The sequence below is a fragment of the Dryobates pubescens genome, chromosome 1, assembly GCF_014839835.1.
Source record: "Dryobates pubescens isolate bDryPub1 chromosome 1, bDryPub1.pri, whole genome shotgun sequence".
Lineage (NCBI taxonomy): Eukaryota > Metazoa > Chordata > Aves > Piciformes > Picidae > Dryobates > Dryobates pubescens.
In genome coordinates, this window is record NC_071612.1 from 21,966,361 (window position 1) to 21,992,860 (window position 26,500).

The 26,500-nt window shown below is 43.2% G+C and overlaps 2 protein-coding genes across 2 annotated transcripts in view; one reads left to right on the forward strand and one right to left on the reverse strand.

Annotated features, from left to right (window-relative positions):
• Positions 1-794: 794 nt before the first annotated feature.
• Positions 795-26,500, reverse strand: part of KBTBD12 (kelch repeat and BTB domain containing 12) — a 33,859-nt gene continuing 8,153 nt past the window's right edge. The window contains exons 4-5 of the mRNA XM_054162777.1: positions 15,211-15,408; positions 795-1,227 (exon numbers count right to left, since the gene is read on the reverse strand). Of these exons, the coding sequence (XP_054018752.1) occupies positions 1,058-1,227; positions 15,211-15,408 (368 nt within the window). The 3' untranslated portion in view covers positions 795-1,057. The remainder of the gene's footprint in view (positions 1,228-15,210; positions 15,409-26,500) is intronic.
• The window catches only part of MGLL (monoglyceride lipase), a 114,283-nt gene continuing 103,356 nt past the window's right edge, over positions 15,574-26,500 (forward strand). The window contains exon 1 of the mRNA XM_054162737.1: positions 15,574-15,676. Within this exon, the coding sequence (XP_054018712.1) occupies positions 15,592-15,676 (85 nt within the window). The 5' untranslated portion in view covers positions 15,574-15,591. The remainder of the gene's footprint in view (positions 15,677-26,500) is intronic.

Sequence of the window (26,500 nt, forward strand, 5' to 3'; positions counted from 1 at the left end):
TACTGTCTTCGGGCCCTATAAAGATTAACACTGCCTGAAGAAACACTGCATGATTCCTCTTCCCTGTGGGCACAGCCAATTCTGTTGGTAGAGAATTCATCTTGTGCTACTTCATTAAAGCTACTTCTATAAAAACAGCTACTGTTATATAAACACTTATTGCTGAGCACATCTATTCTTTCCCTGTAGCTACAGAGCTGATATGCAGATAATACTCGCCTCATTTATTGCTTTTGAGTTTACATTCCCTTCTCCACCTCTTACAGGAAGAGAGTTTTCTAACTGAGCTTTAAGATTCTATAACACCAGACCTTGTAACAGGTAGGAGCTATATAAAAATTTAGGACTCTTCTCTTTGGTACAGACTGCCTACTAACCCTGCTGGAAGACTTGCTTGTGACTTGTTGCCAAAAGACTGGGTTTTTAGTAGCATAGGCTCAGCTCTGTTGGCAAAGACAGGATCTCTTGACTGTCCTGTCTGTGGGTGTTTGTAGTAGCTGGTGTACTTGTCTAGTCAACCTTGGCTAATTTTTTGTTGTTGTTTAAAACAAAGACTCTTCTCTGGTTTCCATATGCTCCTGCATCAGTCCAGTCCAGTCTGGCCCTTTGGCAGAGCTGGACTGTTTTTCACCATCTGACTTAATGCTATTTCTTAGCCTCCTCGGTAGCTTAGTAGAACCAGGTGGGACGAACAGCAGAGAAGGGATTTCCCCGGCTAGAGCTTCATGTGTCTGTGTGAAATGAGCCCTGTGCTGTCACTGTGCCTGAGGCAAAGGGTCCCAGAAGTTCAGGCTGGAACTTGCGCAACCAGGTAGAAGATGAAGAACCAAACACAAAGGCTGGAAATCTCAGCTTTCCATCAAGGAAGTCCAGAATATCAGTACTAGCAAATCAAGCATCATCTGAGAAGCACAGCTCAAAGGCAGTCCTGTCCTTAAGCACATGTTGCCAGCTTCTCTCTGAAGGACTCAGCTGTCATGTAGAGCCAGTGCAGCATTTGTCTTTCCAAACTTTTCAGTTTCTGCAGAATCTGGAAGCACTGAAAGTCACTGAACTTCTATTGGTCCACTAAATCTGGGGGAGGAGGGATGAGATCCCGTGGGTTTAGCCTGGCAACGAGGCAAACATCATAGCTGTCATGCATGAGGACATTGACAGCCACCACGTTCCACTGGTTCTGCCACGTATCCAGCTCAAGGATCTCTTTGGTGATAACTTCATGACGTGCTGAAAAACAGAAGCAACAACAGCAGACATCAGGAGTCAAGTCAAACAGGATCAAAGAGGTTTGTGCAGTTATTATGATGATCCTTCTGTAAGGTGGCAGTGAAAAGATAATTTCTGTGGTATTAACAGCTGCACGATTCAAAGAGCATGCAAGTTGTCAACATATAGCAAATGAAATAGTGCAGATGGAGATCTGCACAATGTATTCAGTCCTCACACTCTGGACTCCAGGTGCAGCTGCAGGGACAAAAACACAAAGTGCTCCATCTTGGTAGAAGTATGCAGGTGGCATTTCATCCTGCAATCAAGTGTCCAAAGCTTATCTTTTAGAATCTGAGTGTTGCCTATTGTTAGCAAGTATGCCTACACACAGGATGTTGGCTTTTTCCTTGCCCTGACTGAAATACAGCTCTCAGGCTCCTGGAAGCACTCCAATACCAGGGCTTTTCTTGGGTGCAAAGTCTGGACATCCTGTGATGTGGGGAAAAATAAAGACAGAAAGAAACCTCCAGGGCTTTAAATGTACTTTAGGTGTTCTGAAGTGCTGAGAAATTTGTCATGAGCAGTCAGGTTAGAAGAATGCCTTTCAATCACAGCCAACCTCAAGACAAGAAGGTTTTTACTGAGACTACCAAAAAAAATAATGAAAGAATCACCATGCAGCAGAGAACCACAGTTGTCATCCCATAGTGCTATACTAAACAGCTTAACACAAAACCTTTCTTTGCTAGCAGAAGTCCTGAACTCTCCAGCAGTTGTTTCACAAAGCCAAGGTCTCTCCTAAAACTACAAAAAAACTGCAGAAGTCTTTCACTTCTGCTCACTTTTTCTCACAGCACATAACCTTACTCTAAACTTCTCACTTTGAGCTGAGGACGTGTAAGTGCTCAGCTGTAAGCTTGCTTCTGATGTATTAGAAGACAGATCCTGGAGCTTTACAAGCACAGACACTTCTCAGGTACCATGATAAGAACCATCATAGCAAGAAATATCAAATACTCAACACTGTCTTGTTGAGTCTTAAAAGGCTGGTGACAGGCTGAAACTTTGTGGGGTCCAGACAGGTTTCTTTTCTAGAAAGCTTTATTTAACTCAAAAGCAAAAAATACAAACACCACCACCATCTTCACCTCTTTCAACTGCATCTCATTATTTGGACACTACAATTCTGTGGAACTAGCAGCAAAGGACTGAAGGAAAAAAGAGTGAAGTACAGAAGAACATCTAGAGGTGTATGTTGTTTCTTACATTGGAAGCACAGACCACATATTCCTCCAGAGGACAGCAGCCCTGGACGATTAGTGTTATAGTTTAGGTTCCATGCAAAATTGGTGGTGGTGTTATGATGTAAAGTCATCAGATTTTGAATACCCCCAGGACTCCTCTGCAAGTAGCTTCAGGACACTGGGAGGACAAATGAAAACAAGAATTATTCTCCTCTCAGGACTGGTTTCCTTACTGAGCTGATTCAGGACAGTTCTGTTTGCTGTGGGTATTGTCCCTGCGTGGGGGTCGTGGATGTCTCATGTATGGATATTTATGGACATTTTGGCCATGTTTACCTAAGGAAACCACTGACCAACCATTCATCATCCCTGCTCCCTCGCTCACCTGATAAAGGAGTGCAGCACAGTGTTTCTGAGCCTGTACCCATTTTCCCCTCAGTTGTGTCACAATTAATTGTGGCATGATTTTTTTGGCCAAACCCAGACTTTTGGTACTTTCGTGGATCTCTCAGAGCTTGCTTGCATAAAATGTGGGAAAGATTTCAGAATTCACCCTCATCTGAACAGTCCTTGGTCCATTCCTATCTGCTGTTTTCTGAAAGTGAAACAAGCCATGATGGTTTGATTATTGAACCTGGATATTAAAGGGGAATAATAACACTACATAGGAAGGCTGCACCCATCCAAGAGAGAAGAGGGAGAACTGCTAGAAAGCCCAGTTGCATGTGAAGAGAGAAGACATGACTGACAAACTGCAAACAAATAGCATGTGCCAGTACCAGCATAAAGCTCATTCCTGTATGACCCTGCAAGAGTGAACCTTTTTTTTCCTAAGAGGCAAATCTGGAGACACAAACAGACCTGAGCTGTGACATGGGTGGCTCCAGTCCCTGTATTTATTATTAGATCATCTCCTCTATGCAATAAATTTTTAAGCCTGGATTTTCTTTGGCATGAATGCTGACAAAAATGAGACAATCTGAGGAAGAAAAAAAAATCCACCCAACCAAGCCAACAAACACTAGAACTGAGACATTCTGTGGGTTATTGTAACACTTCAGAAAAGCAGAAAAGAATATCATAATTAAAGCATCAAAGACAGACTCAGCAGCCCTTCCTTAGAAGCCTGGCTGTGTTTTTTCCTGACCTTGGTGACTTACAACCTTTAGTGTCCCTGTTTCCCTTTTCTGTAGGATGTTGTAACTGGTTTTGTTCCACTCTACAAATTCTACTTTCCAGCACATGGAGTATTAGTTAACTCTTAACCCCTGGGAGATAAAAAGGGTATGTTGTTGGGATAAAGGAAGCAATCATTTCTCTAGTCTTATCTTGTTTAATATGAAAGGAAGCAGCACCCTCTGGATGAGAAAGTTCATGTGAGGAAAAGCACTGCTCAAATTACAGTCACACTTCAGAAAAAAATAAAATACATCCCCCCTTTCTTTTTAAAGAGAGAAATGAGTTAAACCAGCTCAGTTGTTAAGCCTTTTCTTTTTTTGTTATTTTTTTCCTTAGGACAATAGAATTGGTAATGTTTTCCAAAGAGAATAGGACCTTTAATTCCAGGCTGCAATGTGTCCAGTTCTGGGCCCCTCAGTTTAAGAAGGACATTGAGGCTCTTGAATGTGTCCAGAGAAGGGCAATGAGGCTGAGGAGAGGCCTCAAGCACAAGCCCTATGAGGAGAGGCTGAGGGAGCTGGGGTTGATTAGCCTGGAGAAGAGGAGACTCAGGGGTGACCTTCTTGCTCTCTACAACTACCTGAAGGGAGGCTGTAGCCAGGAGGGGGTTGGTCTCTTCTCCCAGGCAAACAGCACCAGAACAAGAGGACACAGTCTCAAGCTGCACCAGGGGAAGTTTAGGCTCGAGGTGAGGAGAAAGTTCTTCACAGAGAGAGTTGTTAGCCATTGGAATGTGCTGCCCGGGGAGATGGTGGAGTCCCCATCCCTGGAGGTGTTCAAGAGGGGATTGGACGTGGCACTTGGTGCCATGGTTTAGTCATGGGGTCTGTGGTGACAGGTTGGACTTGATGATCCTTGAGATCTCTTCCAACCTTGGTGATTCTGTGATTCTGGCTTTAATCCCAATAAGCAGTTTTAAGCATGAAGGCACAAATAATTCCAGTTTCTGCCTCATTGTCTCACCTTATTTATGTGATTTTTCAAATGGTGTTTTTTTTAAGGCAATATCCTTGCAGCCAGTTTTACTTTCAGGAGAATAATGGAATACCTACCCCCCAAAAATATAAATAATTGGTTGTATTACACAGAATCACCAAGGTTGGAAGAGACCTCAAAGATCATCAGGTCCAGCCTGTCACCACAAACCTCCTGACTAAACCATGGCACCAAGTGCCCAGATTACCTGCTTAAAAAGCCACCCCACAAAACTCCGTGTCATGCATTCTGCATCACCTACCAGACAACCACCTTACCTAATGAAAAGATTTCACTCCTTTCCAAATGCTTCCTTTTTGTTTGCTTGGGTTTTCTTTGTCTACAAAACGAGGGAGTATTTTTCTGCACATTCTTGTTTAATTGTGAGAAGTTTTAGGAAACTTCCTTCACGCTGTGTTTCTCTGCCTAGGAGTTAAACCACTTCATACTGAAATTACTCAGGCAGTACAAACCTAACTCTAATGCAGATTCTCCCCAAGCAGTAAAACAGTGTTTATAGAGGTATGGTTTATTTTTACTCAGGAAAGGAAAGGTCTAAACCAGCTCAGAGAACATTAATTCCAGCATAAATTTATCCCCATGAGGAACTGTGGCACGTTAAAAGAAAGTCAGAGCTCTTTTGGTACAGTTATGCCCTCTTGACGTAAAAGCGCAGACTGAAGGCTAACACTGAGCCTACAAACCCATTACTTTCCCAGTGAAAGAACTTGAGTTATACCTGGAAATCTTTAATTACAAATGCCAAATTCCTATTTCATATATGCAAATAGAGCAGCCTGAAAGCAAAATTAATCTACTCTTTCGATCCTCTTTTGTATTCTGGTCCATAACTAAAACGCACTGCCAGAATTTTTCGTGTGAAATTCTCCTTTGAATGCCCAGAAAACCCAACAAAAAACCCACGGTTATTTTTCCAGTAAAGTAATTGCTTGCCCTCCACATACCCCATCAAGTTTGCCCTTTAAAAAATGTTTATTTTCAAATATGATTCACACCCCAAATAGGGCCAGGTTTCATTTTATTCATTTTCTCATGTCATTTGAATTAGGATTGACCATAAATCAGGATGAATCATTCCTGGAAAGACCCCCAGTATGACTGCAGGCAACATAAATATTTGATCTGCTCACTCTTGCTTTTTCTTTTAACTGCATTCCATTTGTGATTTGGTTGGGAGCAGCAATAACTTTCCATGTGAATATAGCACATAGTCCCACTTTTAGTCTTCTTTTTTTTTTTTCGACCTTGCTTTCTCTCCTATTTGGAACTGAGCATTCAGATGCAATTAGTAGATTTGGGGTTGGGAGGATTAAAGGGAGGCAGATGCAGAAGAATTAAGCAATATGCTTAACAGGTAGAAAATCTATAGGTCATCCAGGACTATTAACCACGCAGCTATTATGTCTGTAAGCCAACACAAATAAATTCACTCTGCCACAGACTGTTTAGTCTCCAGAGCATTGAACTACAAGAAAATTCATGCTGAATTTTAGTGCACTGGAGTGAAGTCTGTGGTAAGTTTGCTGCAATGTAGCCAGTGTTTTGTCATTTTTTTTTTTCTAGAAGCCCATTGACATTGGCTCCATCTCATGAATGAGGAAACTGAGTTATGGAAAGAGTAAGAGCAGGTGCCAAGCCACGAGTCATGATGCCTCTGCCTCAGTGCAGGGCAGAGACATCCAGAGTGGTTTGGGCCAAGCTCACCCACTTACCAGCTGCAGCACAGCAAGACTGACACACTGAGATGTAGCCAGCAGTACCAAAGCAAGTTTCTGCAGAGCAGAGCCAAATACCTCAGCACAGAACTCCATTATCTGGTGGGGGGAATCTCAGTGTCACATCTGTCCTTGCCCATGAGCTCTGTGTCCTGGGACATCCTCACACCTGGCTACTTGCCTGAGCTCCTGGCGATGTCGGTTCTCAGGTTGTCACAGAACCTTTTCCTTTCCAGTCTGCAGTTTCCCAATGTGCTCTCTCTCTTTTGACATAAATAAGTTTACTGATTTGTCAGTCTGCTCTTTGTGTGGAAAAAAGCACTTCAACATCACAAGGTGATTGCCAGTTCCCCAACAGCCCCCCAAATGTTTACTCAGGTGTTTCTGTCACTGGCTTCCCCAGTTCTAGTCACATAAAAGCCACCCCAGAGCTGCCTTGAAGCAGTTCAGGCTCCGTTGGTGGTTTGTACCTGGTTTTGCATGCCGTTATCTGTACCAGAGACCAGAGAATGTTTTTAAACATATGGGACTAGCCTCTGCTGCTTATCTTCCTCGCCACTAATAGCTGCTTTCATAATTACATGATGTGGAGTTAGGCAACTTGGGAATTCATGTTTGTGTTGCAAAGGGATAAAAGTGCATTTAGATCATTACCACCAGATGTCCTGGCTCCTCATTTGCAGTAGGAAAAAGAGTAAGTTCATCAAGTCTGTGGCCTTCAATCCCATTTGTGTATGTGAGCTGCCCCTAACTCTACCGGCCTTGCTAGCATAACACAGTAGACACCCCTTGCGGGGTCAAGAACATCCATCATCTGTGCCTGTGGGCAGAAGCAGGCAGAGAATACACAGGAGAGGGAACTTGGCTTGGCTGTTTAACATGCTGGCCAGCCTTCATGATGTTAAGTGTCAAGCCAGCATATCCCACTAGACACAGAGAAAGCTGGGAGGCAGGTTGGGGCTTGAATTTACAACTGTGGCAGCTTACTGTTTTCAGAGCACCTGCATGGAGTAAGGTAAGATATTCACTCTCATAGACAGGACCTCTCTCTTCCTCTGCTGTGTGCTTCAGAAGCATAGTTTCATGATCTGCCCATTCACTCACAAATTGATATAGATTAAAATTTTAAAGATATATATACAAAGAATGGGATGGTCTAGAGGAGGGAATTTCTAATTCAGTTCCTTCAGCTGGTTTGGGGTTTAGTTTGTTTGGGTTGGGGGTTTTTGTTTGGTTTGGTTTTTTTTGACTCATCCAGCTACTTCAGCTTTTAAAATCTTTCCAGATTTTGTCTGTTGTTCATAGGCAAGGCCTTTTTCAGATATAATCTTACAAGTGCTGGCCCTGCTTGTGATGCAAGTGACAGCAGGATCAGTGCTCTTGAAGCCAACGCACCATTCATACGAGTGAAAACTGCAAGACAGGAATAAACATTTACTAGTCTCAGGCCATCAAGAGATACTGTTTCTAAATGCCTTACAGTGGGTTAATACATTATTAATAGAGGGTATAAAGCATGTTTAGACTGTATGCATGATAGGCAGTTATGAACACAATAGAAGATGTCATACATGGCTACAAGCCATGTTTCTAAACAACCTATTGACCTCTTCAGCAACTAATTAAAATGCATTTAAATATCTATTAATCATTCATTAACCCTTTGTAAACTATAAGTGAGTCTTCATAAGAAGCAGGACTGAATTACTAGTCCCCTGCTGTCAGATACTGGCTCGAATTTAGATCTGAATGGGCAGGTGCTGCTCCCCAGCAATTCCCCTGACCTGTGCCGGCCTTATTTACGGCAGCGAGTTTCCAGCTAATGAGCAGGGGCTAACTGGGCGGCACTCCCTGGGAAGGCAGCAAGCTGAGGAGATCTCTCTTGCTCGCTGGTTCCCGGCAGCAGTTGGGCAGCTCACGCCAGTGCCGCGGGAGATGTAGGTGAAAGGTTGAGCAGCGCTTTTTTGGGGTGGACTTGTCACCCAGGCTGAAGAGACGTGCCCCAGGCACGGCACAGCGGGTGGCCACCAGCAGATTTCTCTGCTGAGCTAAGTACAGGGACCTTGAATCCCTTCCGTTGGTGGGAGTGTTTATTCAAATGGTAACGACTGTGGGCAGGAGAACTTTAATTATTCATCGCTGCCCAGTAAATTCTAGCGGAGGGAAACAAACCGTGCTGCAGATAGGCAGCCCAGGGTTTGCCCCTTTGCTTTATTTAGCTGGGAACATGGGAAGGTGCTGAAGAAACAGGTTTTGTTCCAGTCTCTCAACCCCCAAACTTCACAAGTGCAGTATTTACTGTGCCAGACTCCTTAATATGTCTAAATTTAATTTGATTCCAGTAATGTTCCATAACCACTATAATAAAAAATAAGCACTAGAATGATTCTCCATCTAAATCACATAATGGAGGAGCCTAGGGGGAACAGCCTTTATGGGAGATTAGTCAAAATAAATAACTATTAAGCCAGTCCACTGTCAGGAGAGGATGGCGTGGAGATACAAACTCATTAGCTCAGCTGGAATACAGTAATTACTACACAGTTCTGCACTGCTGCAAGCAGCACCTCTTTTATTCCAATATAGGGATTGCAGTTTATGTAAATGAGGAAGAAGAGGCCAGAAAATGAGCCTAGGGTAAGTATATAACTTTTATTTTTGTATAATCAGATTTACACAGCTAGTGTGAGTTAGGGCTCAGTGTTGCTGTCACCTATATTGGGTCACAGTTGCAAACACTGAATTGAGATTCTTGCATGCCAAGTTTACCACTTAAGTGAAAATTTTGTTTCTACTTGATATTAGAAAGTGAATAACAGAACCGGGTTGAGCAGCTGTAGTCCCACACATGATGCTAAACTCATTCCAGACTTTCTCAACGTATCAAGGAAGCAGTACATTTATCTCCTCTGCTATAAACCACCACTGGAGAGAGATGGCGAAACTGTGAGGCCAGAGAAAGGTAGTTCCTCATCAGATGCCATTAGCTGATGAAATCATAAGGTATTTTAAGTGATACGTGCTGCTAATAGCAGATCTGTTAAACAGTTTATCATTTGCATGGAGGTGGCTGCCCCTCTACTTTCCACATCAGCTGAGTGTACAGTAAAGGTGGCATCCTAATTAAAATCATAGAGTCTTTTGTGTTGGAAAGGACCTTTAACATCATCAAGTCCAGCCATTAACCCAGCAATGCCAAACCCACTGCTAAACCATATCCCTAAGCCCCACATTTACACCTCTTTTAATACCTCCAGGGATGGCAACACCACCACTTCCCTGGGCAGCCTGTTCCAATGCTTGAAAAACCTTTTAGGTGAAGACATTTTCCCTAATGTCCAATCTAAACATACCCTGGCATACCTTGAGGCCATTTCCTCTTGTCCTATCGCTTGTTACCTGGGGGAAAAGACTGATGTCTACCTCTCTACAACTTCCTTTCAGGGAGTTGTAGAGAGTTATAAGGCTTCCTCTCAGTCTTTTGGTTTTTTTAGTTCTCTGGGTTAAACACCAATTCCCTTAGCCACTCCTTGTAGGACTTGTGCTTTAGACCCTTCAACAGCTTTGTTGCCCTTCTCTGGAAATGCTCCAGCAGCTCAATGTTCTTTGTGTAGTGAGGGGCTCAAAACTGAACACAGTATTTGAGGTGCAGCCTCACCAGTGCCAGGTACAGGGAAGTAATTACTTCCTTGGTCCTGCTGGCCACACTGTTGTTGATACAGGCCAGGATGCATCAAATTGAAAAAAAAAAAATCGACTCTGGATTTGAATTTATTAATTTAAATCTGTGAGACAGGCAGTTGGACCTATGTCTATAACCTGAAACCAGAGCTACAGCCCCCAGCCCCCTGAACCAGGCCATCTGTATTTTTGCAGCTGCAAGGCAAAGTCAATAACCATGTGCCCCTGCAAGCTGACAGTGACAGCAGATGCCACAGTCCCAGCAAACATGCATGCTTCCTTTCATTATTTTCACCAGAAAAAATATATTCCTACTACTCAGAAACAGTTAAAAAGAAAGGGATGCCAGTCTAGCTGCTACTTCACAAGCCTTGAATGCTGAATACCTGAAGGGCTGCTCACCACCCCCGTGGGTGAGGCACACTAATGAGGTGTTTCTGCCGTGCACAGGCTCAGGTTAATAGCTGTCAGCCTGTGCAGGTGTCAGGTTTTAGTTCTACTTAATGGCAAAGGAAATAAAACTTGTCAAGAGGAACGTTGTACAGTCAGAGCACAAAGGCTAGCTTAAAATCCATAGTTAGTGCAGTACCCACAGCAGCATATTTCACCAGTTAATGGAAAGTCGATCGGCTGCTACACATTGAGTCCTTCTCAGTGGTCACACTACAGCTGAGGTTTTCACTCCACGCAAAGCTAGCAACTAGTGGACAAACCCAAACCACTGTAAATATCTGAGTGCCTTGCTGAATGCTGTAACGTTGCTGACAAATGAAGGCATTCACAGCACTAGGCTGCTGGAGCTGAGTGCCACAGACAAGCAGATTAATGGTTCCTACTTGCCATAATAGTTTTAGGAGAAAAATGAGCAAGTTTATACAAACTACTGGTTAAAAGATAAAGTTTGGGAAGTCTTGCTAAGGAGGAAACAAATCCAAAACAAGCAGATGTTATTTTTTAAGGGTACTTATCATGATTGTAAGAACATGCACTTGTCCATTAGGGGTACAACAAGGAGGTCTCAGAGAGATTTGTACCATTTAACTATAGACACCAAGCTCCTGATGTGTTTGCCTTAGGTAAGTCAAGTTAGAATCTCCCATATCCTGATCAAAACACAGACCATTAAGAGGCAAGAGAAGTGCTCAATGTTCTTAATTGCCTTCTGGTCTTTCAGAGCAGATGTAAAGCACTTTAGGACTTGAATCTCCCTGTAGAACTGGCTGTGCTTCTCCTTATGCTGCAGGTAGCCTGGGGCCGACTAATGTCTTAGTGTAGACACTATAGATAAGTGTCTATCTCCTTTTCTCCTTCACAGCCTCGACCAAGCTTCTAACTTGAGGATGTCTCAGCAGGGGAAGTCTTACAAGCTGTGTTTACCAACACAGCTCAACACTGAGCACTATTCATTGCAGAGTTCAGAGAAAGTTTTCTCTTGATCAAGTATCAATATATTTTGGAGTCCACTCATCCTTTACAGAGCCTATGCTCTGTATTGTTGCTCTCAGTTGGCCAAGCTGACTTCCCTCTGGGGGCTCTAAGTAGCTGCAGTTTTGCATTTCCTGCTCCTGGGAATGCTGTTATGGCTGCCTCACTTGTCCTTCTTCAAGCAGACAAAGATTTGTGAGAGGCAAGATATCTGGGATGGGAATCCTACCTTCACAAGTCTTCAAGTGACACATGAGATTCAGAAGAGATGGTAGCTGAGCATCAATCTTCATCCAAACTTAAGGGCCTTTGAACAGCTGAAAGCTGCTTTCAGGCTTTGTGCTTATGTACAGCATCTCTTATGTCAATACTTGTGCAGAAAGACGTACAAAGCATGGCACATATGAGTAAAACTAAGATGCAACAATGTCCTTAGGTCAGCTTTCATGCTGCTGGATCAAGTTGAAGAAAATGTGAAGGCAAGCTGAGGCTGGGGAGTTGGGGACAGATCTATAGTGCAGAGGAAGTTGTTTGCAGTCCCTTATAGACATTGGCTAAGGCTTTCAGTTGCAGCAGTGATCTTGGCTTATTTTTCTGTGCTTTTGAGAAGCATTCATTCTTGAATGTTCACAGCAGCCCTTTAGTGTTCAGCAGGCAAAAAACTCAGAGACTACAGCTGTGCCTTCAGCTTGTTCCAAAAACCCCACTCGGCTGAAACTAAATTATAATGTTCTGTAAAATTGGAATATCCTCTCTTGGTTGCATCCCTCACAAAAACCAAAGTGACATGCCAAGAAACCTCAAAGACTAAAACCAAACAAGCACATTCTAAAATAACTCTATCTGCTACTAAAGCAGCAGCAGCAGCACATGCTGTTCTGTGAATATCCTGAAGCTGCTGAGCAGCTGTAATTGTGAAAGAGCAGAGTCAAGCCACCCTCTCCAAATTCCCATATGACAGTAATAACTCTCTCTCACTCCACTCTTCACCCCCCAAAGAGCTGAACAGGCAAGAGCTTTTTCCAGCAAGGGAGAGAGGCAAGGAAGAGAAGCCAGGCTGACACCCTCTTCAGGTTCAGCATATGGAGTCCACCCTTCTCTTTCTTGATGATGGTAGGTAGAAGTTGTTATGAAAATTCAGAAAGCCCTTTTCCTTTCGTAACTTGTAAGTCCCATCAAGAAGCCTGTCTTTAAGGCACAGCTTCCTCTCAACTTCTCAAACATGTGGCTACATCTGAGGTGCAGTTGACAGAATCTTATTTAGCCTCCCTTGTTAATAGACATCACAACAGCCTCTAACAACACAATCACATATCATTTCTTCACTGGTATACAAAATGCACGCACAGGGGGCGAGAATTCAGGTTGCACAGGTAACTGCAAACCCGGCATTTTCTAACGTGGAGTTGTTGTTTTTCCAATCTAAATAGCACTTCAAGTGCAAGGGAGTTCTATACATAATTATCTAGACTGCAATAATACAGTCAGGAATCAGGACCCCATTGAGCTGACTTTATACAGACACACAAAAGATGGCCGTCTTCAGATCCGCAGGGGCACTTTCAGCCTCTCCCAGTGCTACCACTCTTTATACATGACTCAGTGACAGAACGTGGTGGTATTGTACAGGGTGTTTTTATGGCTCTGAAGCTAGCTTATTCAGAAAATCTCATACTAAAATGTTAGTCATCTTGAATGAAATTGCTTCATTTGCCAGTGCAAATCATCAGCCTTTTGAGATTTGTGCCCACCTAACTTTAGGGTTTTTCATAACGTTGCTGAGAAAAAGACAAATTCGATGGCACCACATTTGCTATGGAAACAGGGATGTGTCAGAATCATAACTGCCATGAGGTCATGGAACTTCCATCAGAGATGACACAAGAACGTGCCTGTAAGGGAGCTGCCATACAACTGTTTTCAGGAAGCAGCTTCCTCAAACAGCAGCAAATGCAGGGAGGGGAAGGTGAGTTGTGAAGCAGCTGATAAGAACCATCATTCTAACATAACAGCAGCTTTAGAGTTTGTAATGCAAAGGACATCACCCAGTGATACCGTGTGGCCATTTTGGGGCAACGGTGAGCCTGATGTGGCATTTATTAGTGGTGGAGAATGAATAGAACAGAATTAACCAGACTGGAAGAGACCTTTGAGATCATCGAGTCCAACCCATCACCCAACACCATCTAATCAACTAAACCATGGCACCAAGCACCCCATCCAGTCTCTTCCTAAACACCTCCAGTGACGGTGACTCCACCAGCTCCCTGGGCAGCCCTTTCCAATGGCCAATCACTCTTTCCATGAAGAACTTCTTCCTAAGATCCAGCCTAAACCTCCCCTGGTACAGCTTGAGACTGTATCCTCTTGTTCTGGTGCTGGTTGCCTGGGAGAAGAAACCAACACCCACCTGGCTACAACCTCTCTTCAGGTAGATGTAGACAGCAAAAAGATCTCCGCTGAGCCTCCTCTTCTTCAGGCTAAGCAACCCCAGCTCCCTCAGCCTCTCCTCACAGGGCTTGTGTTCCAAGCCCCTCACCAGCTTCATTGCCCTTCTCTGGACATGTTCCATCAATTCAACATCTTTCCTAAACCGAGGGGCCCAGAACTGGACACAGGACTCAAGGTGTGACCTAACTGGTGCTGAGTACAGGGCAGAACGACCTCCCTACTCCTGCTGGCCACATTGTTCCCCATACAGGCCAGGATGCCACTGGCCTTCTTGGCCATCTGGGCACACTGCAGGCTCATGTTCAGCCTACTATCAACCAGTACCCCCAGGTCCCTTTCTGCTTGGCTGCTCTCCAGCCACTCTGACCCCAGCCTGTAGCACTGCATGGGGTTGTTGTGGCCAATGTGCAGAACCCGGCACTTGGATGTATTAAATCTCATGCCATTGGACTCTGCCCATCTGTCCAGCCTGTCGAGGTCCCTCTGCAGAGCTCTCCTACCCTGTAACAGATCAACACCTGCCCCCAGCTTGGTATCATCTGCAAATTTACTGCTGATGGACTCAATCCCCTCATCTGTGCATCTGTGCTGTTGCTTTTTCCTAGAAATGAAGCTGGGCTACCCGCTGTATGTGACAGAAGAGTTTAAGTGTGCATGTTTTGAGACTCTTGGCATTTATGATGAAAAATAAAAAAATGTTTAGCAGTGCTGGAGATTTAGACAGAGCTAAGCACAGCTGGAAGGAACATGAACTAAAAGAAGAAATGTAGCCACGGGGCTAGGATTATTTAATATCACCAGATACAGAATTCAAGTCCTTTTGTATCTCTGTTCCCTACCCAGAGTACTCATTAAGCATACGAGGTTTTTCAGCATTGATTATGAACAGCAGGTAAGCAAATATGCAGAGCCAGATAGCTTGGCTGAGGACAGACAGATAGTGGCTTAATTTCAATAAATATGCCCAAGTTCTTTCATGTCCATAACACACCAGGCTCCCAATCTCGGTAGTTCTGGATGCAAAACCAGAACAATTCTGCTGAAGTTGTAGATTCACACAGATTTATCATAGATCAGAAACATCCTGAATTTTCCATGCTTTGTTAAGGAAAAAAAAACCAACCACCAGAAAGGGCAAACAGAACACAATTCATATTTACATTAGGAATCAGTAGTCCAAAGGGCAGAGTCATCTCTGTGGTTACAGGGCATGCCAGTGCCACCTGATGGGGTTGGGCCATCACCAGATCAGCCAGTATAAAGTGGACATTATTTCAACTGTGCAGGAAACATCAAACTCATTTTAGTACCTGCTCCATGAAATCCTCCACAGAGGTACAGCTTCCCATCCACAGAGCCTGCGCTGGTAGAGTTTGTTCGTAGGGAGAGGAGGGGAGAAGGCATAGCAGGTCCGTCCCTCCAAAAGTCTCCATCAGGGTTATAGATCTCCACTGCATCAAGACATTTTCGTGTTTGTCCTCTGTCTTGACCAAGGCATCCAATTCCTCCTGCAACAGATAGGTAGGTGAAATGTAGCAGCCAGGTTCTGCTGAAAACCGCTGTTGGCTGCAGCATTTTCCCCTACATGTTCTCATCTCCTTCTCTCTTTTTACTTTGTTTTCCTTTTTTCTTTCTCTGTTTTGCAGCTCCAGAAGTTTATTAGAAAGTAAATTCAAAGCAGAAGCTACTGGATGTTCTCTACAGACATCAAAGCAAGATCCTTTCTGAAGTCTTGCATCAAAGGAAGGACAAGCGGCATGCCTTCAGAAAGCAAAGGTATTCTCTCTTGTTTTCTGCCTGTATAGTAGGAATTGTCATAATTACTTGTTCTGTATAATAGGAATTGTCATAAGTACTTGTTCTGCGTGATGGACAAATTGCTTTATCATTAGGTTGCAATGGATCAAAAACTATTTTGCAGTTACTACTGCTAGTGGGTTTGACCCTCACACATGTTAGCCAACAGGACTGGGGGGGCTTGCTGGTTAGCTGTCTTCAACAAAAGAAAAAGATTACACCCATTTCTTAAGGGAAATCGACTTTGAGAAACAAACCCATTCGACACGCAGGAGTGCCAGCTGAGTTATTTGTGAGAGGCCCTGCTGCCGAGAGGTTAGTTAGGATGCTTAGAGTCAGTAAGTTTGAAACAGATCCATTCTGTTTGCTGGGACATACTGCAACAGGCTGCAGATGCACCTGAGATCTCAGTGCATGCTGGAAACACTGTCCACTGAAATGAGAGTGTAAATGTTGCCTTTCCAAATCCTTTCCAGTGATCAAATGAAGATTTTGAATTCACAGCCTTTGATTCTCCAGAATTAATATGCTGACGTACCCTCACAGGTTTTCCATCTGTGCCAGTGGACACAATACCCTGTAATGAGCACTGATGGCGTGCTGAAGGGGTTCTTTTGTGCATGTGTGTGTGTATGTGACCACTTTCAAATATCAAATGACTGCAATATGCAAGCAATTTCCACTTGAAGGCTGGCTTTCCAGATACACGTGTAGGGCTGCTCAGTTGTGCAAATCCAGAATGCATTGTAGGCATGTAATTATGCCTTTGCATATGCAAAGGGAAAGGATTGCAAGAATAACCTGTGCAAGGCTGGTACAGCTGCTTTTAAAATACGTTGCCCCTAGTGCTGTTCAGCTGGTCTGTCAGAAAAATGAGCCCCCAGTACTCAAAGTTTTACTTGCACAGGGTTTTCCATCTACCTCTTAGTATGGACTGTATTATATTTTCAAACCTTTTGTGCCTTCTCCAAAAGTATTTAAGAGGCAACTACATGTCAGTGGGGATCACAATATTCCACATTTTCTACTACTACATTCCTGACTTAGTATTTTAATCAGTTAAAGACGAGTTATCCCTGCATCAGAGCAGCAAAATTAGAAGCAAATACATTGTCCTCTATCACCAGCAGGAAGTTTACCTCCAGATGAATTTAGCAGCATTTGATTCAGTTCAATATCTGAATTTGAAAAACCTTCACTGGGTTTGATTTTCAGCTCCTCTCCCATGCACAGCACATCTTTACTTGCCCTAACACCTACCAGCATGGTCCTAGCAGTTAGCATTATGTTTCACTCTGTGTGAGCTTAAACAAGGCTGCCATACAAATGCCTTCATTGCCAATTTAACAACCCCAGCTAAGCAGCATTTGTTCTGATGGGCTCTTCCTTTGAGGCTTGATTCACCTGAGAGGGCTGAGGGAGGGAGTAATGGTGGTCAGAGAATTTTGCTAATAATTTCCATGTCATAAAGGGAGTTGTACACATCACCACGCTGAGCCTTTCTCATGAGTCTCACTGAGCTATTCCTTAGGACTCTATCTAAACAAAAGCAAATTTCAGAAGTCAAACATTAACTTACTGTTTTGTTCTTTATGCCAGGAGCATTGCCCTCCCCCGTGCAGTATTATCCATCGCTCCTTACTGGCTTGTAAGAGAGGTGCCACTCCAGGGACAGAACACTATTCATCCAAATTTATCAAGAACAATTTTAAGAGCTAATCAGGCTTTTTTCCCCTTTTTTCTCCAACTGATAAGGCTATGTAACTGATGACTTGTCCCATAGTCTTTCAGATTCTTTATCATCTGCTGGCAGAATCCCAGCAACGATTTGCTGCCTGGGTATGTACAGTCTACAGAACGCAGTGTAATGCAGAAAGAGAGATTCAAGGCAGTTTTCACTGAGAACTAATAATATCAAAGCTACTCACAGATTAATCTGATCTGTTCAAAAGACAGCTTCGTGGTGCCAAAGACAGACTGCTGCTGGTTATCAAGCTGGCTGTGTTTCAAATTAGCCCAGGTGTTACTGCACACCACTGAAGAATATGTATTCACCCATAAGCCTTCATATGGAGAATGAAAGAGCATCTTGTTCAGAGGAATGAATGGTACCAGTTAGGGAATGCATGTGGCATGTCAGAGCCAAACAACAATAGCTTTGCTGATTGCCTCAACATTTCAGGGGGGAGGCAATGGACAAAATGCCTCAGAATTCCTCTAGAAGTATAATTGCTGTTTATTTCTTAGTGCCTTTTTAGTGTCATTTCCTAAATCAAGTAACTGTGGGACACGGCAATGTCAGAAAGAACAGAAAGATTCAGGTGCAGAATTGATACAGCAGTCAGTGACTTTTGGCAAAAAAATCACAACCATTACCAGTCAGTGAAGACATTCAGCTGCCAATCCAAGGGCTCAACCACCAAATATTTTTCCTGTGCAGCTATTAGAAAAGAATTTTTGTGACCTACTGGAGCATCTTTTCAGAAGGGTCAGAGCTGACACATATTTTCAAGCATTTATGAAACCTTCACTGAATAGCTCAAGCAACTGAAATTTAACCTCTTTTAATTCTCTCATTATCAGAAAGAGGCCTAAAGGTATAAAATATCTCCATTTTATTTACACTCTGCACAGCCCTTTCAAATAAATCCAATTTCGTGCTCAATTTACAAGTGCAAAGCTAAGTTCTCAGCAAGTGGAAATTAAGAAGGAAAAATCAGAGGGGAATAAAGTTTAATTTTCAAGCTTAGAAAAAGAGTATTCTGAAAAACAAGAAATCAAGATTTGCAATCTCCTCTTCTAAAGCAATGCTAACACTGATATATTGTTTACCAAGGAATCTGAGGATATTAGACTCTACCAGCACTGCTTTCACTGTTCCCCAGATGCAGCAGCTGAGAAACAGTCCTGTGAGACAAGAGGCTGATGTCTCAGACCTCTTCCCAAAGAACTGAATACACAAATCACTTTGAAAAAACTATAAATTAAAATTCTCAAATTTAAGTCAATTCACATCTGCAACAGAGAGGAAGCATCTTATGTTAACCAGACCATCAATGCATATATCATGCAAAGCTTCAAGCTGACAGAAAACAACCCAAAGGAACTTGCCATGTCAGACAATTCAAGCTGTTTTGTGCTTTGTCATGCCTGACTCCAGATTACTTTGTCCCACTGTCTCCCTCATTCAGATTTATGGAACCACTTGGATTGTAAGTGGAGACTTACAGAATCACAGTTAAGACTGTAAAGACTGTCTTTATTTCATGTTCTCTGGGTAAAGCAGCTGCACAACTAATTCATGCTCTGCTCCTACAGGAGACTCTACATAAAACGAGGGTGACCTTTAAGAAGCTAAGGCAGAGCGCAGAGAAGAGGGCAGAGGGGTTTGGGTCATTTTAGGGAGACTCTTGGGCCAAGTAACACTCCAGGAGTGCGGGGATGTGTACATGCAGTTTTACTTAACCACCCAGAACTATAGGTGGAATCACTAAATTGTAAGCTGTGGTAAAAGCCTCCTGGGAGTACCAACAGGTGTGCAACGAGCAGCAACTGCTATTTCCATGCCCACTGTCTGGAATGGGTGCTGGGGAGGGTCCTTCATTGAGCCACACTTGTCTATCTCATCACACAAACAGTCAGGTTGGAAAAGACCATCAGGATCACGAAGTCCAACCGATGAAGTTGGACTACTCTACAAAGTTCACCCTTAAACCAGATCCCAAATCACTACATCCAAACGACCTTTAAACACATCCAGGGTTGGTGACTCAACCACCTGAAACCAAACAGATCAAGTGAATTCAACACTACCTGGCTTAGATCTCTGCATAAAACCCACTTATTCATCCTTTGTGCTGAAGGAGATGGAGTTCTCACCGGGAATTTTGAGCAATTCTGTCATGTTCACATTCATCACATAAGAGGATTTAATCCCAGAACTCAGTCTCACCCCTACCCCTTACAAATACACCCTTCCAACATGTTAAGCATTTTACATTATGAGCTTTCCCTAGGAGATATTTCAGATGCCTCTGAAAGACTAAAACAAAGCCAGTGAAGCCACCTTTGTGTTCCCAAACCCATTAATGCTTGAGAGCTTTCTGTACCACGCTTGGATGATTCTGCAATCAAACATATTTTCAAGGGCACTCTGTAAGCAGTGGTTCTAATGGACTTTAAATTTAACATGAAGCCCCATTAGTAAAATAAATATATAAATAAAACCCACGTGATCTTTATTAAGAACTCAGGCTAGAAAAGACAAGCCTTTGATGCAGGAAGGCGAAGCAGGGCAGGTGATGCAATTAGCATGGCTTCAGAATTTCAATGAGGGATGGTTCTGTGCCTTGCTATACTCACGTGCTGCTCAGTGCTGACTGAAGGCAAAACATATTGCTTTGACTAAAACGTGCTGCCTCCCCATTACCTCATGATCGTTTGAGAAGACTGAATGCAATTTGTGTCACATCAGTTCTCACAACAGAACACCCTTCCAGCACTTGAAGGGGAATGTCCGCAATGGCTGTGAAGTGGTAAGGAGCCGCTGGCAATCATTAGTTCAGTGGCTGTAGAGGAAGTATCTTAGATAAATCTAGATATGTCTAGAGGGGTGAGACACACTTAGATGAGTTTCAAGAGACAGGCAGCATTCCTACCTACAGCTAGCTGTGTCACTCATACCTGTAAAAGCAGGCAGTGGTGCAGAGTAATTGCACTTTCAAGTCTCATCCACACAGAACTCCTATGCAGCTAAATCTGCCAGGCAGCTAAGTCCAAGATGGACTTTCCCCCCCCACACAGGATAACCTCAGACTAAGTTTGTGTTGCTCACTGCACAGGCAGGATGGCTGACCACCTACAAAGTGGTTGGTGGTCCAGATAGGACTGAAAATAGTTTAGGCAGTCTATTGAAAGGAGCAGGTGATGGTGACACCTGAATATCAAACTTCATACCATTTAATTTGGTTCCTCCACTAGGAGACAGCTGAAATGAGACATGAACTAGTGTCTTTCAGCCAGGGCAACGTATCAGGGAGCAACAAGAGCATAGCTGCTCCCAAGGGGAAGAGGACCCAGGTAATCAGCTCACCATTAGGGCACAGCTCAGCAGAACCAGCGGCAGGGAGCTGCAGAGGATCCTACCAGCATTTCCCAGGCACAAAGCAAAGAAACAAGAACAAGCTGCTGCCCCTGGGCCTGTGTTTAAGTGGTGCTCCTGGACCTATGGGCAGAGGGTGTGGGTGGAAGTCCCAGATGATGCTGGTCAGGATGATCAAGACCTATTAAAGCCTTCAAAGCATTAACACTGTAATTCTTTATTACATAATTAAGTCCTGTGATCACAATACTGAGCAACATGTATTCTTGGTAGTGCCTCTTTGAGGTTTTATCAAAGGAACCTGGGAAATAGGGAAAGAAAAAAAAAACCCAACAAGTAATTCCCCAACAAGCAGGTGAATTCTAAGCTTTGCCTCTGGTAAAATAATTCACTATTAGGTTGATCTTTGTAATGCACAATGGATTTACTAATGCTAATCTCTCCTGTACCGTCTCCCTTCATTACTCTTTAACAGCACTCAAGCGAGAGTCTCAGCACTTTGGTTGCTCTCTCACTCTCTGCAAGGCAGGGCTGCATAGCCGGTGTCTTGGACACAGAAAAAGAGGAGCAATAAAGCTAGCCTTGGCAGGCACTTCCAAAGGTGAAACTGAGAAGCATTGTCAGTCTTTATTAACACAGATGAGGTAATGCAGCTTGCTTGTAGAAGATGTGAAGTCAAAAGATTGATTAGAAGGAGGGCTGCAAACACAGGTGGTTGACTTCCTAAACAGTCAGCACTTCAGTTCCAACTCCTCCATTTCTCCTGTAATGGCTTGTTTCATTTCCTTTCATAACCATTTCTGATTCCATCTATCAGACCAAATTTTTGCCTTTTTTATTCCTCCTTGCACACAGGCACTCTGGAGGCTGCTGCACAGGTATCACAGAGCAGAATCTCTCTGCCCATAATCTGCTCCTTGTCAGAAGTCCAAAGTATATTTATAAATGGACATATTTAGTTTAGAAGAAGGTGTTATTCAAAAACACAGCTAACACTCTGCCATGAAAAGCTACAATGTCTTCTTCCAGCCCCTCCTACACAAGCTTTCCCTTCCAGAGAGACCCCAAACTGCATATTCAAATAAGTATTTTATAATCAAGACTTTCAGTATTTAATTGAACCTCATTTAACTGCTTAAAACTTTTAGAAGAAGGTCTCAGCAAGAGTTCAGGTGAAAAAAACCCAAGTTGTAAGGAGGTAGGATGCCAGGCTAAGGAGGATAAACAAAAATTCTTTGATTCCTAAATCTCCCCTAATAGGATTTCTCATTTAAGTCGTCCTATGTGTTCTTATTTGTAAAGCAGGAATTATGTAACACAAGAGCAACACGTGGTTAAAGCTGCCATGGTGATACAACACTTTTTTTACCTGTATTTCCTAGACACTAGTTCTACTGAAGGTGGTTTACCATAAGCTAATGAATATGGCATTCAAATGGATCCATTTGGATAAATGTTCCTAATTTATCTGTCGGCTGTAATGAGTTTTCAGAGACTTAGTTGGAAAGGATATTTTTTTTTTTTAAGCAAGAGATTAAAATGCATGACCTTAAATAGAGCCCTCCCCTCTGGTTTTCTTCCAGAAGTGTCTCAATTGCCTCTGTCATTAAGAACACAATACTGCTCTTTCTTGGGCTTTCCAACGAATATAGTTATGTTCCTGGGAAAATATGGAGAGAAAGAGCTAGGACCAGTCAAATGGGATGAATAGGAGAAAGGATTTTGAGCCCTAGGAAATGCTGTTCATTTACTTATGAGGATTATGTACACTGTATAAATAGCCTAAGATTCTCTAGGAACATTACACAACAAACAGACAATTATATGGCAGGATTGCTGATTAAGACCATGGTACAGGCTCCTGAACAACACTACTGCTCAGACCAAAAACTCTAATCTATTTCTCATTTCCCTTTCATCAGTGTAACTCTAGAATAATTCCATAGAAGTCATTAGGGTTTTACACACTGGAGCTGGCAATTAGGCTGGAAAGAGTTTTTGGACAGTGACTGCGTACTCTGTTCTGTGCCAATAGGACTTGTCAGAAATTAACACTTCAAAGGCTAAGCACCACATTCTGATCTGGGTTAGAACAGAATGAGTCTGACACAACACAACTGAGATCAACAGACTACTTACTGGAGATTTACACCTACATGGATGAGAGCAAGAATTAGACTTGGATATCAAGGAGTCTGCTACCGTACCATATTAAAAGCTAGAGCTCTATCTATGCTTTTTGCTTCATATTTATGATAGAAATTTGGTTCATACATCAGAGGTAGTAGAGAGGATCAGCTGTGATTTTTTTTCATGTATGCTCTAGAGTCCCACCTAATCCTGAATGTGCTGACACCTGTATGAACCATACAGGGAGACAGAGATCTTGCCTGAAAAAGCTGACAAACCTGCTTAAGGATTTTGTTTTCAAGAAGTGCCTGAAAGAGGTCTCATCTCTGGGCAGCACTCCTTCATGTATCTAGCTAGAGCTATATATTTCTTTATTTCATGCTTTTATTTCTGGGAAGCAGGGTTTGGTCCTGGAAGCATACAGAAGATATCTTGCATTTTCCTGCTTCCACCTTGTCTCCCTCCTCCTTCCTCTGCACCCAGTGGATCTTCTCAGATAGGTGCAGACTGCAGGAAGCCCATGCAGATAGTGCATCACAAAGGGAATAAGTATGATACAAAAAGCAGGAGGTGATTGTGGGAATCCAAGGAATGCCATCAAGCATGTTTCTGAATTGACCCTTCCCTGGGTGTCTTGTGACTGAGGCTTCATGGGATCTTGTTAGATATTCAGGTTCTGTGCACACATACTTCACCATGGGGAGGCCCCATTTGGTATGAGGAGGGATATACATGGCAATGGTAGAGCCCCCACAAAAGTCTCTCATCTGTAGCATGCAAGCTTAGTCATTATGCCTGAGCATAGATGTTTCAGATGTCACAACATGAGGACAGCCTATAGGTTGTGATACTCTTCAAAATGTGTCTTTTTGCACAAATCACTCTTGACAGCATCTTTCTAGACTCCCACAGTGCTCCACATTCCTTGTGAAACAGGGTGATGCCTGAGGGATCCAGAGCTTTGAACAGCCTGCAATGGTTTTACCATCCTCATGACAGTTACTATTCTTTGGTCTGTCAGCATCAACCTCCACTCCTTCCATTCCCATTCTCTCCTGAATGTCATCTGTGTGATCAAGCACAACATCAGCCAGATTAAGAATGCTTTCACTGTCTTCCTTTCAATGCCATGATTTGCCCGTTTCCCAGCTGGGGTTACTATCACAATTGTTTGCAAAGGAAAACTGTACCCACCTCACAGCCCAACAGCCTGAGAACTCACAAGGTAACAAGAACTTGTCACCATGAATAAACTGTGGAACGTAGCTTTTCTCTGTGAGGTTTTAATTACAGTTGGCAAGTGTGAGTTTACAGCTGGAGACGTGATCATGTGTGTTTGAGCCTGGAGAAGAGGAGGCTCTGGGGAGGCCTTCTTGCTCTCTACAACTACCTGAAGGGAGGTTGTAGACAGGTGGGGGCTGGTCTCTTCTCCCAGGCAACCAGCACCAGAACAAGAGGACACAGTCTCAAGCTGTGCCAGGGGAGGCTTAGACTGGATGTTAGGAAGAAATTCTTCATAGAGAGAGTGATTGGCCATTGGAATGGGCTGCCCAGGAAGGTGGTGGAGTTGCCATCATTGGAGGTGTTTAGGAGGAGACTTGATAGGGTGCTTGGTTGCATGGTTTAGTTGATTAGATGATGTTGGAAGATAGGTTGGACACAATGATCTCCAAGGTCTCTTCCAACCTGGTTTATTCTATTCTGTCAGCGGCTTAAGATGCCAATACCAGTGGCTGTATCAATCCTTCCAAATAGAATTCATTTGGAAATTATTTCGTCATTCTAAGAGGTCTTGAAAAATGTTCTAATCTTCTCCTCAGACTTTTCAGACCATAGTGGTTAATATTTACCAACCACGTTGTCTCTCAATTTTAACAGACACATCTTTATTTCCGCCCATATTGTTGTAAGTGGATTTACATCAGCACATGCAAAGGCAGGAATTGTTGATGAATCATTTTTGGCTCAGTGTCAGGTTTGGTCTTTCAATTAAGAAATTACTATGAATATTATTTGATTTCCTAAGGAAACAAGACTTATGCAATTACCCTCACGGTGTGTGCGTCCTGCGTCTCTGTTCACATTGTTTTGTCTGTGCCTCACAGCTCCTGCTTCAGCCAAATTTTACAGATTTATGGATGTTGAAGTCAGCACAAGGTTTGTGAAAAGGGGCAATTGGAAGTTTGTGAAAACAGTCCAGACCTGGGCCAAAATGTCTTCCCTGCAATAGATTCTCATGGTAACTCATGTAACTCGTTCATGTCTACACCTGCTGCAATCACACCTTGAGTGGATGGAATAGAATAGAATAAACCAGGTTGGAAGAGACCTTCAAGATCGTGTCCAACCTATCATCCAACACTACCCAATCCACTAAACCATGCAACCAAGCGTCCTGTCAAGCCTCGCCCTGAACACCCCCAGCGACGGCGACCCCACCACCTCCTCAGGCAGCCCATTCCAGTGGGCAATCACTCTCTCTGTGTAAAACTTCCTCTTAACCTCCAGCCTAAACCTCCCCTGACACAGCCTGAGACTGTGTCCTCTTGTTCTGGTACTGGTTGCCTGGGAGAAGAGACCAACCTCCGCCTCACTACAACCCCCCTTCAGGTAGTTGTAGAGAGCAATAAGGTCACCCCTGAGTCTCCTCCTCTCCAGACTAAGCAACCCCAGCTCCCTCAATCTCGCATCAGAACAGAGGCAGGCTCAGAAAGACAACAGTGAAAACAGAACAATCTTTCTCAAAAATCTGCTCCCTGAGCAGCATGTGATCTTAGTTGACCTTTGGTAACAAACTAGCTTGTGATTTGTAATTACAGTGAAATTACCTCAGATCTACACTGTCAAAACTGAAAATAAATGCTGCCTTTAAGCACATTTAGTTGCACTTAGTGGCAAGAGTGAAGAGTCCATTTCAGCTGATTGTTTATCTCAGGATTTAAGTGCATTGGTTTCCTTAGGACTGCCTGAATAAGGGCTGCTCATGGGAAGGTGTGTGAACCAAGGAAGTGATGGAGACAGAACAAGAGGCTGTTCTAGTTCACACATTGATCCAATTGTTAGCAAAGATTTTCTCACCCAAAAAAATATTGACACTGGCTAGCATGTAAGAATTCAAGTCAATGAATACAGTCAAGCTCCCTGAATACTGCAGCACTGGTGTCTATGCATAATAAAATGATGTTTGCAATAACTTTTTTTATGCTAGAAAAATGTTTCTTTAGATCTGTGAAACCATCAACTTTCCCCACTGCTATTTAAACAGGCCCTTTTCAGATTTCATACCATGCCTTGTGTCCAATCTGTACATTTCAGTACTGGAATCACTCAGATAGGTTTCTTTCTTTACAAGAATTTGAGGGAAGGAAATGGATGCAGTTTTCCTTATTAGCCACTCCTTTTCCTTGTCTCAGTGTCAGACTTGCTGTGAAGAAGACTGTCAGTTTATTTTATCATATGCATCTCAAGGCAGCTCCTTTTTTCCCCCCTCCCTCACACTCTTGTGTCATCACAGCATTCAGGGTCTTGATCTCAGAGTACTTCTTGCTGAAACGCATGAATAGAGCCTTTCT